At 38.0% G+C, this 14,368-nt stretch overlaps 2 protein-coding genes across 2 annotated transcripts in view; one reads left to right on the top strand and one right to left on the bottom strand.

Annotated features, from left to right (window-relative positions):
- nudt6 (nudix (nucleoside diphosphate linked moiety X)-type motif 6) overlaps positions 1-10,930 on the bottom strand; it is a 41,385-nt gene extending 30,455 nt beyond the window's left edge. Inside the window, exons 1-2 of the mRNA XM_034035129.3 lie at positions 10,316-10,930; positions 3,445-3,648 (exon numbers count right to left, since the gene is read on the bottom strand). Coding sequence (XP_033891020.2) covers positions 3,445-3,648; positions 10,316-10,601 — 490 coding nt within the window. The 5' untranslated portion in view covers positions 10,602-10,930. The remainder of the gene's footprint in view (positions 1-3,444; positions 3,649-10,315) is intronic.
- A 21-nt stretch (positions 10,931-10,951) lies between these two features.
- afg2a (AFG2 AAA ATPase homolog A) overlaps positions 10,952-14,368 on the top strand; it is a 209,556-nt gene continuing 206,139 nt past the window's right edge. The window contains exons 1-4 of the mRNA XM_034035128.3: positions 10,952-11,227; positions 11,656-11,780; positions 12,154-12,311; positions 13,847-13,905. Of these exons, the coding sequence (XP_033891019.3) occupies positions 11,047-11,227; positions 11,656-11,780; positions 12,154-12,311; positions 13,847-13,905 (523 nt within the window). The 5' untranslated portion in view covers positions 10,952-11,046. The remainder of the gene's footprint in view (positions 11,228-11,655; positions 11,781-12,153; positions 12,312-13,846; positions 13,906-14,368) is intronic.

Below are 14,368 nucleotides of genomic sequence, written 5' to 3'. Positions count from 1 at the left end.
CATAATATAATTCTGTGTGAAAGTAACAGAATTGAAATATACAGAGGAGGAATCTTAAACCATTCTCTGTGTCTTCTTGGTTTCTGGTCACAAACTCCCCCACTGACAAAGAATGCTTTTAAAAAGAGTCATAAACTAACTGCTGAACAAATAGCTTATCTTCACGATCGCTGAATAACAATTTTGGTGCTGGAAGCCAGATAGTTCTGGGTGCTTTGACACCTAAGAGGAACCAGTCCATCACATAAATCCAGCCGACAGGGGGCGGAATAGCTGACCAATGGAGAACAAGGGGTTGCATCGGAACGAGAACAACCAATAAGTAACACTCCAAATGGACTCAGGCACCGCCCAAAATAACCAAACTATCCAATCACAGGGGTAAAGAGAACATTACAAAAGTATGAGCGCGACACTCAAACAGGGCTCCCGACACGAAATCCAAGGTTCTGATACACAAACCAGTCCTTTGAACTGTGACAATCTGGAGATCCAGCCTGCAACTAGCTGGAACAGAGATACCGTTTTCAGACACTCTAATACAAGATAACTATTCTAGTGTTTGCCTTGGCGTGGGAGTCCGCTGCGTAAGACGTCTAAAATCCTAAAAAGTACTTGTAATAAAATCTCTAATAAGCAGACCTTAAAGTAAAATGAATGCTTTGTTTTAAGTGGAATGTAAGAAAAGTATTATTGCTTTCAATTCATGCTTTGAGTTAATGAACACTACAGTATTTTGTTTGTATGTGATTTATGCAAGTTGATGTGAGTTTCATAAGGCAATTATCATTTAAGGCTAGAATCCAAATTTAGCTGTCTTGAGAACAGATCATTCTCAATAGGTTGTCTGGACGCAAAGAGCGTCTTTATCTCGCAAGTGTGAGAATTGCCTTCTGAACCAAAATTATATATATGAGACTGATTTAACGAGGATCAAATATTAACGAAAGTAAATATTTGTGTGACTAACGATACCCCTGTTAAGACTAACCTTCGTCTTAAATAGCTGTCAGGAATGCAGTTGTAACCTTAAGGGAATCTCACATAGACTGTGTTGGATCGCTGATCAACCAGCGGGAGGGGGGTGTTGTCGTTTGAACTGTCCTGTTTAGTTTAGTTAATTCTTCCTTTCTTTATTTTAGTTTAGTGTTGCACTTTTAATCTTTCCTTTATTTAGTTTTATTTCTAATAAAACTGTTCCTTTGTATTCACTAGAAACGTTGTCTAGTCTGATTATTTCGATAGAGGTTGGGTTCTACATGACTTGAATTCAAAACAAGGTATTTTATTACAATTTAAACTAGTCCAAATACAAATATACCTTGCACACTACACACCTGTGCTCCATAACCCAAGCTATACCCCGTGCACCAATACATATACACAACATATAACATAAAATACGCACAGGGGCGGGCACCCTGCAACAATGCTTAATGTATATATATATATATATATATATATATATATATATATATATATATATATATATATAGTAACAAACAGCGGTTCCCACAGACAGGGCTTTCTCACAGGTGGAGATGGGCAAACTTTAAACACAACAGTGCCTCAACAAACCTTTACCTGTTATTAGCACAAGCCTCTTTTTACTATGCCATTAGAAAAGACGCTGATGTGTTCGCAGGGCTCAAAATGAATGCCGGCCATGCAGCAATTGCCGTGGGTGCCCTTCTGAATTGCTGCAATTACCCTAAAAATGTATGTCTATTTCCGGCCATTACGGCCGCTGTGCCCTTTCAGCTGCAGCAACTAGAGACTGTATTAGGAAGTGTTTGGATCCAAACCATAACATGATTATGTGATTTGCATGGTTAAGTCACATCAGCTGGAAAGAAACAACAAACAAACAAACACACAACGAACACGACCCTTTCAAGCACAAACCCCTTGAAGGGAACGTAGGCCTAAGAATAAAGTCATATGAATTTGTACAGTATGTCACTGCAGTGTTAACCACCCTGGCAACAACAGGTACTGTACAGGACCAATTATTATTCTCATAGGATGTTTTTAGTTCCACTAAATCAAAAAAACAATCAATGTAATCACTATCTCTAAGTATAACTGCTTTAAATCGACCTGGCCCAAACTCAGGCTTACTGTGCAGCTTCACATGTAGAACAACATTTTTTAAACTGGATTTTTTTTCTGATTTATACCCTATTATCCCAGTACTATTTTCTAGGAAATGCACAATAATTTGATTAAAATGCTGTTTTATTTTGACTCCGACATTGTAATAAGCAGCCCTACACTGTATCTTAGGATACAGCAGATGTTTAGACGTCAGAGGATCAAATAACGTTCAGCTGTGGTTCTCTGTCACTTCACAAACACACTATCACCTGATTATGTTGACCAATCAAAGTCTGATTATTGTGGCAATTGCTGGACATTGTAACTACTAGCTTGATAAAAAACAAAATTGAAATACTTACACGAAAATATAATATTTTTAGTGGATGAGGAATGGGGAGAAAACGTAAATCAGTTTATGAATATTCAAAAGAAAATGAATGTTTCGAAGTATATAAAAAGCAAAAAATAGCAGAAGTGGGTCAGATGAAGCAGAGGATGCATAGCGCTGCAAACACTGCTGCATTGAGGAACATGTTCGCGCTGACAATAAAAGAACATACTGAACAATAAGCGACACATTAAACTAAAACAAGAAAGTGAACTGAGAGGCAAGCAAGCCATTATGCGGCTTTTACACGTGCTTTAATAAAAAGAGAGCGCAGAATGACTGTGTTAATGAGTTTGTCAGAGCACTGTGGTTTGCTGGACAGCCACTGTTTATTGCAGAGGTATGTAGTGGTGACTTCGTGCGAAAATACTGTCTGTCCATCAGCCTAACGCTGACAATCTTAATCGTAAATATTTAACAGAAAATGGTGATGCTTTTAGTTGGTAAACTTATGGAACGCATTGATGTAAATGTCCAGTGTGATTTTTGACGCGTCTTACGATGGCTTGCACCACCCAGTTCTGTCAATTTTATTTTATTTTTATGATTTCAAGGCGAATAAACATGGCTTGTTTTGTGCTGATGTCATGTTCATACCTTCTGTAAATACTGTTTCCGTCAGCTCATCGATTGCCCAAACGTTCGCAAAGTACCAGTTAACTTGGGAAAATGTGGCTTCGACTTGCACAGATTGTGCTTTATTTGACATGCCAGGGACATTAAACCTAACCAGAAACCAGAACTGCTACGCATCATATTCCAGGTGTAAAGTGTGAGATTCCCCCCCCCCCCCCCCCCCACCCCGATTTTTACCGATGTTTCAATTATAAACAATTTTTTACCAATTTTATCCCTATTTTAATACATGTAAAATAAACTCTGAAAAATTCCTGGACATTTTTTTAAATACAAACCGAAAACACGGAACACTATATGTGTGTTACTGTATACTGCACCTGCAACTCCCACTTGGTGTGTAGCAAATCCTGGTAACCTGCTAGGCCCTTCTCCCAGCCACAGGGTGAGTGTGGAGCAGTCATGCTCGGCATGGTGAAAGGCAAAGCCCTGTGAGGCTGCCGCAGATATAAACCTGCTGTGGAGGATTGGTATACGCAGCCACACAGCCACTTTGCCATCAGCCCTCCACTGCTTTAGAGAATCTAGAAATAAAACAAGAAATGAATTACAAAACACTGCCATAGGTACGCATATAATATTGTAGTGTTTACTTTCCTATTGAGCTTAGGGGAAAAGAAAGCAATTTCTATCATTTCTAATTGTTCTTTTGAAAGATATAAATTAAAGCAAAGATTCAGATGTATAATAAAACAACAAATTATTACATAACATACAAAAACTAATTGTACAAAAGTATTTGGGCAATCAACATATTTTGTATGAAACCCATTCGTAGCTAATTACTGACAATTCTCGTGAAAGAAAACCAACACCTGATGATAATTATAGAATAAATAAATACATAAATCATCAAGTGCTGAAAATAAATTGGAAATTTGTGATTCAAAAAAGCAACAAAAATTGTTAAAAATAAAGGGTACAGCAACGATCTAAAAATAGCAGTAATACAACTAAACGAAAAAGGAGAAACTACCAGAAAAATAGCAGAAAGTTTTACGGTTTACTGAAAAGCCCTGTGTAGGTACCCCCCGCCCCTGTGTAAATTTATACTATGATTTAAATGTACTGTTTTGTGTTTATTTTAAACACTGTTTTATAGTTTTACAGCCTGGATGGGGTTAAAATGCACCAACCAGATAAAATCGTGAGAATGCATGGTCAGCAGTGAGTGATTACTGACAAACTGGCTGTTGACCACGCGTATGAGGAAACCTGAGTCGAATGCCACAATATAAAAAAAGTGCAGCTTTGGCTGAACGAGGTTGGTGTGTTCAGAGGTGGAATGAGAGCCGGGAGGTAAAGAGGAAGAATAAATAATAATAAACAATCGCTATGTTTTGGAAAAGTGTTTTGTTTTGTGTTTAAACCTTTTATTTGTTTATTTACAATTAAATGCACCAGCGCATTCAACCCCAGTACTGTTTTCGGTTTCTTCTTCCTGGTCTGACATCACCCACAAGCTATCCGGCTACAGGGTTACTATTGACAAACACAGGAAAACAGGAACTACTGCAACTAGCTCCAGGTGTGTATGTGTTCTGTGTTGCATGTGGAGTGTTAATGTTGGTGTATAGATATTGCTGCACAGGATATAAATGGGTCTGTGTAGCACGAGTGACTTAAAATATATAGTTGTATTTAGGCACGGGGATTGCACAAACACTTCACGTGTATTTAAAGTATGTAATAGTATGTGAGCACGGAATTGCACAAATTAGTTAACGTGCTGGGATTCAAGTGAATAATTAATTAGTAATTGAATCCCGGCACAATAGTATATATAGATGTACATTTCACTCACTTGGGGTTGTGTGTTCGTGAGTGGAGAACGGGTGTGGAGAGGAGAATAAAAAGTAAGAAAATAAATAATTGCTACAACGTGCTGGAAGCACCAGCATTGTACTTGTTTGTCTGTTCGTCCACTGTTTGTTTAGTGTTAGTCTGTTTTTGTTTGTCTATTTATTTTGGCTCAAAGTGCTGTTTTTGTTCAACCTTTTATTTTTCTGTATGTTTAATAAAACACTGAGCGCTGCAGCATCTCAGTTTCACCTGCCAGTACTGCCTGTCTGTGTGTTTCTTTCTGGCCTGACGTCACTCCTACAGCCAGCCTGTTCACAAAGACCAAGAAAGATTTCTGCAAAATCTGGAAGAAGAATCGTTCGAGCAGCCCAGAAAAATCCTCTGATTACTGCAAAAGATTTGACACAAGAATTCAGAGAAGATGGTCAAGAAAATCACAAGCGAACAATTCAGCAATACCTTAACAAGATGAATATCCATGGGTGAAAACCAAGATGCAAACCTTTGTTAAAAACAATACACAAAAGACAGCGATTGGAGTTTTCCATTGAATACTCAATACCCAATTTTATCGTCAGACGAATCCAAAATAGACATTTTTTCACCAAGAAAGCAACAATATGTTTGGAGGAACAGAGGAGTAGAATTTAAAGAAAAGTTAATCATGTCCAGTGTTAAACATGGTGGAGCTTGTGTGATGGTATGGGCTTGGTTTTCTTCCTCAGGCACTGGCAACCTTTGTATTGTAGAAGGATCAATGAACGCTACAAAATATCAAGAAATGTTGCACTCTCATTTGTTACCCAGTGCTAAAAGGCTTATTGGACGGAAGTTTGACCCAGGATAATGACCCTAAGCATTCTGCAAAGTCTACAAAGGAATTTCTGAAAAAAAGGAAGATTACAGTTATGGATTGACCATCTCAGTCCCAAGACTTGAATCCCATCGAGATGTTGTGGATTGACTTGAAAGATGCTGTTGCAAAAAGGAAACCAAAATTGATTGCAGAACTCAAAGCTATAGGCTATGTGTTGAAGAATGAGCAGAAATATCGCCGGGAAGATGCTAGGAACTGGTTTCAAAATACAAAAAAAGACTGCAAGCTGTAAAGGAAGCAATGGGTGGGCACAAAAAATATGAATGTAAGGGTGCATAAATACTTTTGTCAAAGTATTAAAATTAGTTTTTGCATGTTATTTTTGATTTATGCATGTTATGTAATACCGTAATTTGTGGTTTTATTATAAAGCAGAATCTCTACTTTAATTTACATCTTTAAATAGAATAATGAGAAATTATAGAAATCACTTTGTGGTTTTTCTCATGTTTTAACTGCACACATGCTTTTGTCACACACACACGCACACAGTACACCCTCGCTATGACTCCCTTCATTACAATGAACCTGGCCTCTGGACCCCAATATAAAATAATAATAATAAAAAAAAAAAGATAATATAAACACGCACTGTCAACATCTCGGTCGGCAGGACGACACCTCCGCAGTGAAGTCAGCTCTTTTGTCTTAAGAAAAAGCACATGCTGGGTAACTATGCCTCTGAAACAAAAATAATTTCATGTTGCAAAAATGCTGGAAACTATATTGATCGTTTGAAAGTCTTTAACGAATAGGATAAAGCAACGGAAGAATATTGTACACATGAGACGAACAGGTACATGTAATTCTACTTTTACTCACAATCTCATCTCATTAACTTACTCAAACAGTTTATCGTTCATTTTGATTGTCCTTTCGCTATAATGAACCCCTCGTTATAATGAACAAAAGGCTTGGACCCCAACAGATTCATTATAGCGAGAGTGTACTGTATATATATTGAGGTGTGCACGGGGGTAGGGGTCAGGGCAGGTAGGTGACACAATCTACAACATTAAGACATAAGCCCGATATGTGCTCCTGCAAGGGAGCCTGGCTCTTTTGTACAGTGGTATCAGCACTGTGCTTCAAAACGGGAGGTCCCGGGTTCGCGTCCAACCTCTGCCAGTACGGGGTCCACATTAGGACATCTTCGTACATCAGGCAAAAATTAATCATTATGTGCTCCCTCCTCTGTAACTCTCTCCTCCCTCCTCATAAACCCTCCTCTGAAACTCCCTCCTCTAAAACTCCCTCCTCCCTCCTCTGAAACTCCCTCCTCAAACTCCCTCCTCTCTCCTCTGAAACTCCCTCCTCTCTCCTCTGAAACAGCGCTTTTCAACCGGTGGAGCCAAAGTTGTCGGGCTGTGGCAGAGGTCCAAGAAACAAATAAATAAAATTAAGCTGGAAGAAAAATGTTTTATTTTTGGCAGGTTAAATTATATATATATATATATATTCAGGTAAAAACAAAACATAATATACATTTTATCAGCTTATTTGTATTAGTCGTATCCAGACACAACACAATGTGCTCAAAAAGTTTCGTGGCTTCATTTCAAATCATTTCTCCCCACAAAACACATTGTGGCAGCCGCTTAGCTAAGGAGCACAATCAGCACATAGGCCTCACTCCCCAGCTTGCATGCCGCCTTGTGGGCGCAGACGCAGTGAGACCCTATGTAAAAAGCTGATCAGTACCCATTTTATCATGCAAAGCAGAAACCGTGAGGTGTGGAAATAGCTGACTTGGTTTCAAGAAAAACACATTTTATTTTTTTTTGCTTTCAGATTACTAAATGATTATTATTTTTACCATTGAATTTCATTTTAAATTAAAGTATGTCTAAAAAAAAACAGTGTTTGATGGACAAGTTCCTCAAAGCTGTAACCAAGGATCCAGTTCCAGCGAAACGTGATTATAGTGATTCAGAAGAGGATGATGGACCATAATCTTGTCCTGTTGTCGATTCTAAGGCATCTTTCACAAGAAACTATGATGACGATTACTTGAAGTTCAGGTTTACAGTTGATGACCATGGAGACGTGCTGCTGCCACAATGTGTTGCGTGTGGAGTTTTAAGTAGTGAAGCCATAAAACCTTCCAAATTGTTGTGCCACCTGAGCACTAAAACACAAGGATTGTGTGGAGAAGCAGCAGAATCAGTACTGCCGCGTTAAAGGCATCCTACCACGCTTCCTTAGGTTACACTGGGAGAAGAACTAATAATACCCTGTGCAGAAGCTATGTGCAAGGAAATGCTGGGAGAGGAAGCTGCCAAAAAATAAATCCCCCTTTCTGACAACACTGTAGTCCGAAGAATCTCTGATATGGCAGAAGACATTGAAAATCAACTCATCGAAACGGTAAAGAAGCCAAAGTATTTTTCATTGCAGCTAGATGAACCACAGACATTGCGAATAAGGCAATACTTCTTGTGTATGTTAGATTCGAAGATAACGGTGATTTTGCAGAAGTTTCTCTCCTGTCTTGAACTTCCTCAATAGACAACCAGTGCAGAGGCGTTCTGCGTTCTGAACAAATACTTTGATCGATGTGGTCTTGATTGGCGTGAATGTTACGATATCTGTACAGATGGTGCAGCTACAATGACCGGGCGTCATTCAGGCCTGGTAACCCGAGTGAAGCAAGTTGCTCCGAACTGTCAGTCGATTTGGTGTTTCATTCATTGCGAAATGCTAGCCACCAAGAAAATGAGTGTCTTCATGAAGTTTTGAACCATGCCGTCAGAGTTGTAAATTTTATCAGAGCCAACGCTCTGAACACTCGCTTGTTTGCAAGGATGTGTGAAGAGATGGGAGCGGAGCCCACGCAGCTGCTACTGCACACAGAGGTTATCAAGATAAAAGGTTTTCAATCGTGTCTATGAACTTCGAAATGAGCTCAGTGTTTCTGTTACAAAAGAAACCTGCCCTGGCAGAAATGTTCAGTGATGATCGAATGTATTTGGTTGCATATCTTGCTGATAGTTTTTCACAGATGAATGAACTAAACCAGGGTAAGGAGTTGAGCACATTTCGTCTGACAGATAAAGTGTGGGCGTTTAAACAGAAACTTTTGACATGGAGGAGGAAAGCTGAATAAAACATTTAAGATCTGTTTCTGACTTTAGCTGAGGCCATGGGAGAAGGAACACTTGAGCTGGATAAAACAGCAATGTTGACGAGCACTGTGTCAAACCATCTTGCTTCCTTCTCATTGAAATTCAAGGAGTACTTTCCAAAAGCTGAAAACCATCGCATCGGAAGCAAATGGATATGCAACCCTTTCATCATGCACGAGAACAAAGTTTTGTCATCTGGACTGAGTGACAAGCTGATTAAATTGTCCAATGACAACGGCTGAAGGCAACCTTTGAGGAACACAGCTCAGAGTGCAGCCTGAATTTCCAGCTAAATGACAACGCACTGAAACGCCTGGTCATCTTCGCATCAACATACCGTTGCAAGGCTGGGTTCTCAGCTATGACAGCGATTAAAACAAAGACCACAAACTGTGTGGACATCCGAAATCCTCTGCGAGTGGCTGTGTCCACAATTCAACCAAGAATCGAGCTTTTAGCAACGAGAAAACAAGCTCGCATTAGTTCACCAAAGAATTCAATGGTGAGTTAAGTTTCACAGTTACATTTTTTTTCTTTTTGATTAGCAAATAAAAATGTATTTCAAAGCTATCTTAAGTGTTTTTTTTACTTAATAGGGGCCGGCAGCAGAGAGCTTACTAATTTAAAAGTCGCTCCGCGGAATCAAAAAAGGTTGAAAAGCGCTGCTCAAAAGTCCATCCTCCCACATCATTTTTGGTGGTCTGAAGAGATCAGTCAATAAAGTAAAGAACCGTTTCTAACTTTTATGCGTTTTCAGTGGTTAGATTAAATGCCAGTCATATTACCCGGGAGACCAGCTACGTAATTGAATGGGGCATAGCTAACACGTTCAACATTTGAGAGCTGAAAAAAACACTTCCCATCATACTGTCCATTATAATCTTTAGTGCCCCATATCAACCTTAATGATCACATATTGAGGGTGTAGGAAATAAGGGTTACTAATCTTACAAAATTAGGAGAAAGAGAGACAGTGAAATTATTATCGTACAAACTGTGAAAAATATGTGTTTGACAATTTGCTTTCAATCCAAGTTGTAAACTCCCTTGTTGACACATACAGTACTTGTGGGTCAGACGTTTTGCAGAGAAATACCATGTCCAAGTATGTTAACATATGCCTATCATTTTGGTGTAGGTAGGAGATGTTCTTAGCACAGTGAGCAAACATAATCCCAGTATCAAATTTTGCAACTGCCTGAAATAACATGTCCAATAGGTTACCTACCTGTAAACTATGATGTTAACCCGTATAAAAACTTACCAAAACAAACACGAGAGGCATAATAATAATAATAATAATAATAATAATAATAATAATAATAATAATAATAATAAAAAAACAAAACAAAAAAAAACTTATTTATTTATTGGTACAATACTTGCCTTTCAAAAGTCCCTCAAATGTTGTTATATTTAGGTCGGCTGGGAAATCCTGCTCACTGACATGGACAGTGACTCCCCCAAACCTGTCCAATAGTCCTTTTTGTACAAAGTTGTTTGTCAGCATTGCAGTCCCTTGCACATCCTTCAGTTGACACTGACAGCGTTTTGTAAAAAGAGACAGAAATCGAACAGTACTGCTTTTGACCTCTCTGCAACCCATTGCAATTCTCAGCGAAAACAAGCTAGATTGCAATGTTCCAAACACTGTAAGACTGACTGTTAACATTTTAAATGCGAATTTTCAGACTGTAGGATTAAGTTAATGAAGCAAGCACCGCAGTAATTTATTTTTTCCTGAGTTGCACTTTTTGCAAACAAACACTAGCAGCGGACTATTACGAAAACAGTATCTTACATAAAGCACTGCATTAATACGAATCCTACGTTAAAAAAAAAAAAAAGTATTATTTTTCTATATTAGTTGTAAATTTACTATGAAAGTATCTTAAACCATAAATAATAATGTATAAATAATTGCTATAACAAACAGACTTTTTTTGTTTGTTTTATTTGCCAGTTTTCTAATAGTTACGGTACTGTGAGGCGGTGTTGAACTTTAACCAGGAAGTTGTTTCCTGTCTCCTGCAGCATGGGAAGCGGGCACACTGTATAGCCCAGTTACAAGTTCAGCTGAAGTGAGTGCCGTTCAACACTTATATTTGACAGCAAAGATGTCATCAAAAAAGAAAAATAAAGGGAAGTCGTCCAGATCTAACGAAGGGGAAAGTGGGAGTGGATTAGGAGAAAGTTTCTCTTCAGCTGGGTCGCCAAGAATTCACAGTTCAGTAGACGAAGAAGAAAGCAACATTCAAAATAACCTGTTGCTCACTGTCACTGACTTTTTGGACAAGGGTATGACATCAACATTTTAATTTTGTAAACTCATTATTATATTGTAACGTTTTACAACACTTCAGCTTTTACGAAGTTCGCCTACCATCGGAAAATAGCATGCATGTAAAGTTGTCTATATATCTGGTTGGAGTTGTGAGACCCTATCTCATCCCCTGAATAAATACATGTTTCAAAATTGCCATAAATTTTGTTCCCAGAATAATATTTATATTTTATTATTATGATTTTGTGAGTGATAAATGGATTGTATTTGATTTTATATATATATATATATATATATATATATATATATATATATATATATATATATATATATATATTCTGACAATATCTGGTGCAATGCATAGTGGCATAAGATGTTGATAGATTAAATCCTGAGGGCTATACTTGTGTGTTATCAGTTTATCAATGCTCTCACTTTACAGCTGATGACAAAGTTCCAAAATCCTGCAGAAGATCCCTAGTACAACTGAGCCTTAATAGCATGAAATCAGCAAACATCTGCATTGGACGACCAGTCTTGCTTTCAAGCAGTGGTGGTAAGCAAGAAGTAAGTGAACATAAACAAAAAAATAAATGAAAGTGATCAGTCGACAAACACAGATAATTGATAGTGATCACTTATTATTAGGGGAACCTGTAGGGTATTATAGTCTTTTTCAATGTTGTTCATGAGCATGAAAAGTATACAGGCACATTGCAAAGTTGCATTACATGAGTTTGAAACTAATAGAGAAATCCAAGAAAGGAAATTATAAGAAACATTAAAATGATAAATGCCTCTGCTGTGACATTACAAATTAGGTAATACAAAAAAGTATTAAGTTAGAGAAACCAAATATTGTACAGCATATTAGTACCATGCTAAGCTAATACCTGTTTGTAATAATGTCCTTTGAAAACATTATGTTCATTTCTTAAAGGTGTGCATTGCTTGGCCTGCAGTAAGTTTTCCAGGAGGGAAGGTTGGTTTGAATGGGAACACACAGAGGAATTTGAAAGTAAAGACTGGAGATACAATTACTGTCCAACCCGTGATGGGCCCTATATTGCAGGCAGAGGACGTGCATGTAACAATGCGGTATGTGTCATTTAGATTGTTGTGTGATACAGTTTGTAGTGCAGAGTTTTGTGTAAATTCATATATATATATATATTACTTTGTAATACTGTACTGTAGGTAAGACCGAGAGCTGACAGACTGATAAAAGGCTGACAGCGGCACTCAGTTGATAGGTGCTAGGTGCTTGCATATTCAAATTAGTCAAAGACAGTGATAACTGTGTTGGCCATACTGGATGACTTAACTGCAGATTTTCACCTCCAGCTTTCTTTTAGGACAGATCACGTACCCCTGCAGAATATCTTGTAAAACTCACAGCAAGTACTGTACCACATCCACCAATTAATAGATATGCAATTCGTGCAATTAATAAAACCATACAGGATATGACCACACATAACTGTGAAGTGGAGAATAGAATAGAAAATCAGAAAAATGCCAAACACAAATTATGTTAATGCAAAAAAATTAAGGTTTTAATGTTTCTTCCTGCTGTGCAAGATTTTTTTAATCTGTTTTTTTAAAGAGGTAATCACTGATTTTGTCATAATAGCATAGTTTAATTGTTACACAGAGCAGATTATGTGTTTGAATACTAACCCAGATTGGATGTCAGATTTTGTTTGAGGAGTATGTAAAATATGTAAAAAAAAATCTAAGATGTCCAAAGCAGCCTGCCATTCTGTGAACAAAATTCAGTTGATTAGAAGAATTAGGAAGGTGTGCATGTTTGAAAGGGGAAACAAAATGATGTTCACATTCCAAAATGCACTTAATAGTATAAATTAGCTTTGTGTTTTGTTATTTTCTTTATTTGTAGGCTTTGAGCTCCACCTGCTGGTGATCCCATGCTCTTACTGCATGAATAACTGAACAGCCACATACAACCTAAATCCCTTTCACACTGGCATGCTGTACCCGGGTCGGAACCTACCTGGGACAGGACCCGGTGTCACGCGGGCCAGCTACGCGATTTCACACTACTTTTGATAAAGCAGGGTTGACCTGTGTAACAGGCGCAAGTATACAATAAGCGTATCAATGTCCCGGAACCAGCTTATTACAGACACTTCCACCCAAGCTTCTCTGGATTGAACCGTCGGCCCAAATGTTGATTAGAGCAAATGTTTCTTCATCCCTGCTGCAATCTGGCTCATGGTGCGTCTCAATCAACAAAACTATGGCTAAACAGTATAAGCAAAAACGATCCTTGTGGAAGTGAAACCTTCATGCAGGAGTGGCTGTTTGTTATTTTGTCGGCTGTCATGCATTTTGTCTCGCTCAACCCGGGTTAAAGCGTGTTGACCCACATCCTGAGGTGGGTCGCTGGGACCCGGGTTAACCCGGGTACGACCCAGGTACGTGGTTTCACACTACACGGGATTGTGACCTGGGTAGCCAATCACCCGGGTCTGGACCCGGGTAGTAGTGCCAGTGTGAAAGGGGCTTTATTTGTGCTGAAATATACAATTTAAAATCTTAAACAACCTACATACAAAAATTACACCATGCTAAAACAGTACCAATGAATTTTTGTTTTTTATTTCTTACAGACAGAAAGACGACTGTTTAAATGTGGATGAATTTACTGACTTTCTTCTTAGATCTATGGGTAAGATTTCTTTGAAAATGTACAAGATCAGTTAACTTTGCCACTAAGCATACCGTTTAATTAAGAAGGCCAGAGAAATTCACCAAAAAAATGTATTCACTAATTTTCAAAGATGTTTTTAATCTTAATCTTTAATTCTGTTAAATGACAATAGCTAAATATATTGATTTTCATCTGGATGGGACATCAACATTTATTTAAAACATTTTAATAGTTTCTCAATATCTACAATACGTACTGTGATATTAATTAAATCTTATTAAAAGGGTATTTTAAATATTCTATCCTGGTTGGCCAAAACAGGTCACATGGGGATGTTGCTATTTAAGCAATAATACACAACAAGGTATGTGTTATCATGATATATCGCCACGACTTGGGTAAGTTGTGAGATATCCATACGCCACTAGAATTTTGAAAAAAACAGAACAAAAACGGAAGCCATGTTATCGCAATAAAATAA

Source organism: Acipenser ruthenus, chromosome 1 (genome assembly GCF_902713425.1).
Source record: "Acipenser ruthenus chromosome 1, fAciRut3.2 maternal haplotype, whole genome shotgun sequence".
In the NCBI taxonomy this organism is placed as follows: Eukaryota; Metazoa; Chordata; class Actinopteri; order Acipenseriformes; family Acipenseridae; genus Acipenser; species Acipenser ruthenus.
Note: the sequence above shows the minus strand (reverse complement) of the source record. Positions and strands in the feature narration are given on the sequence as shown.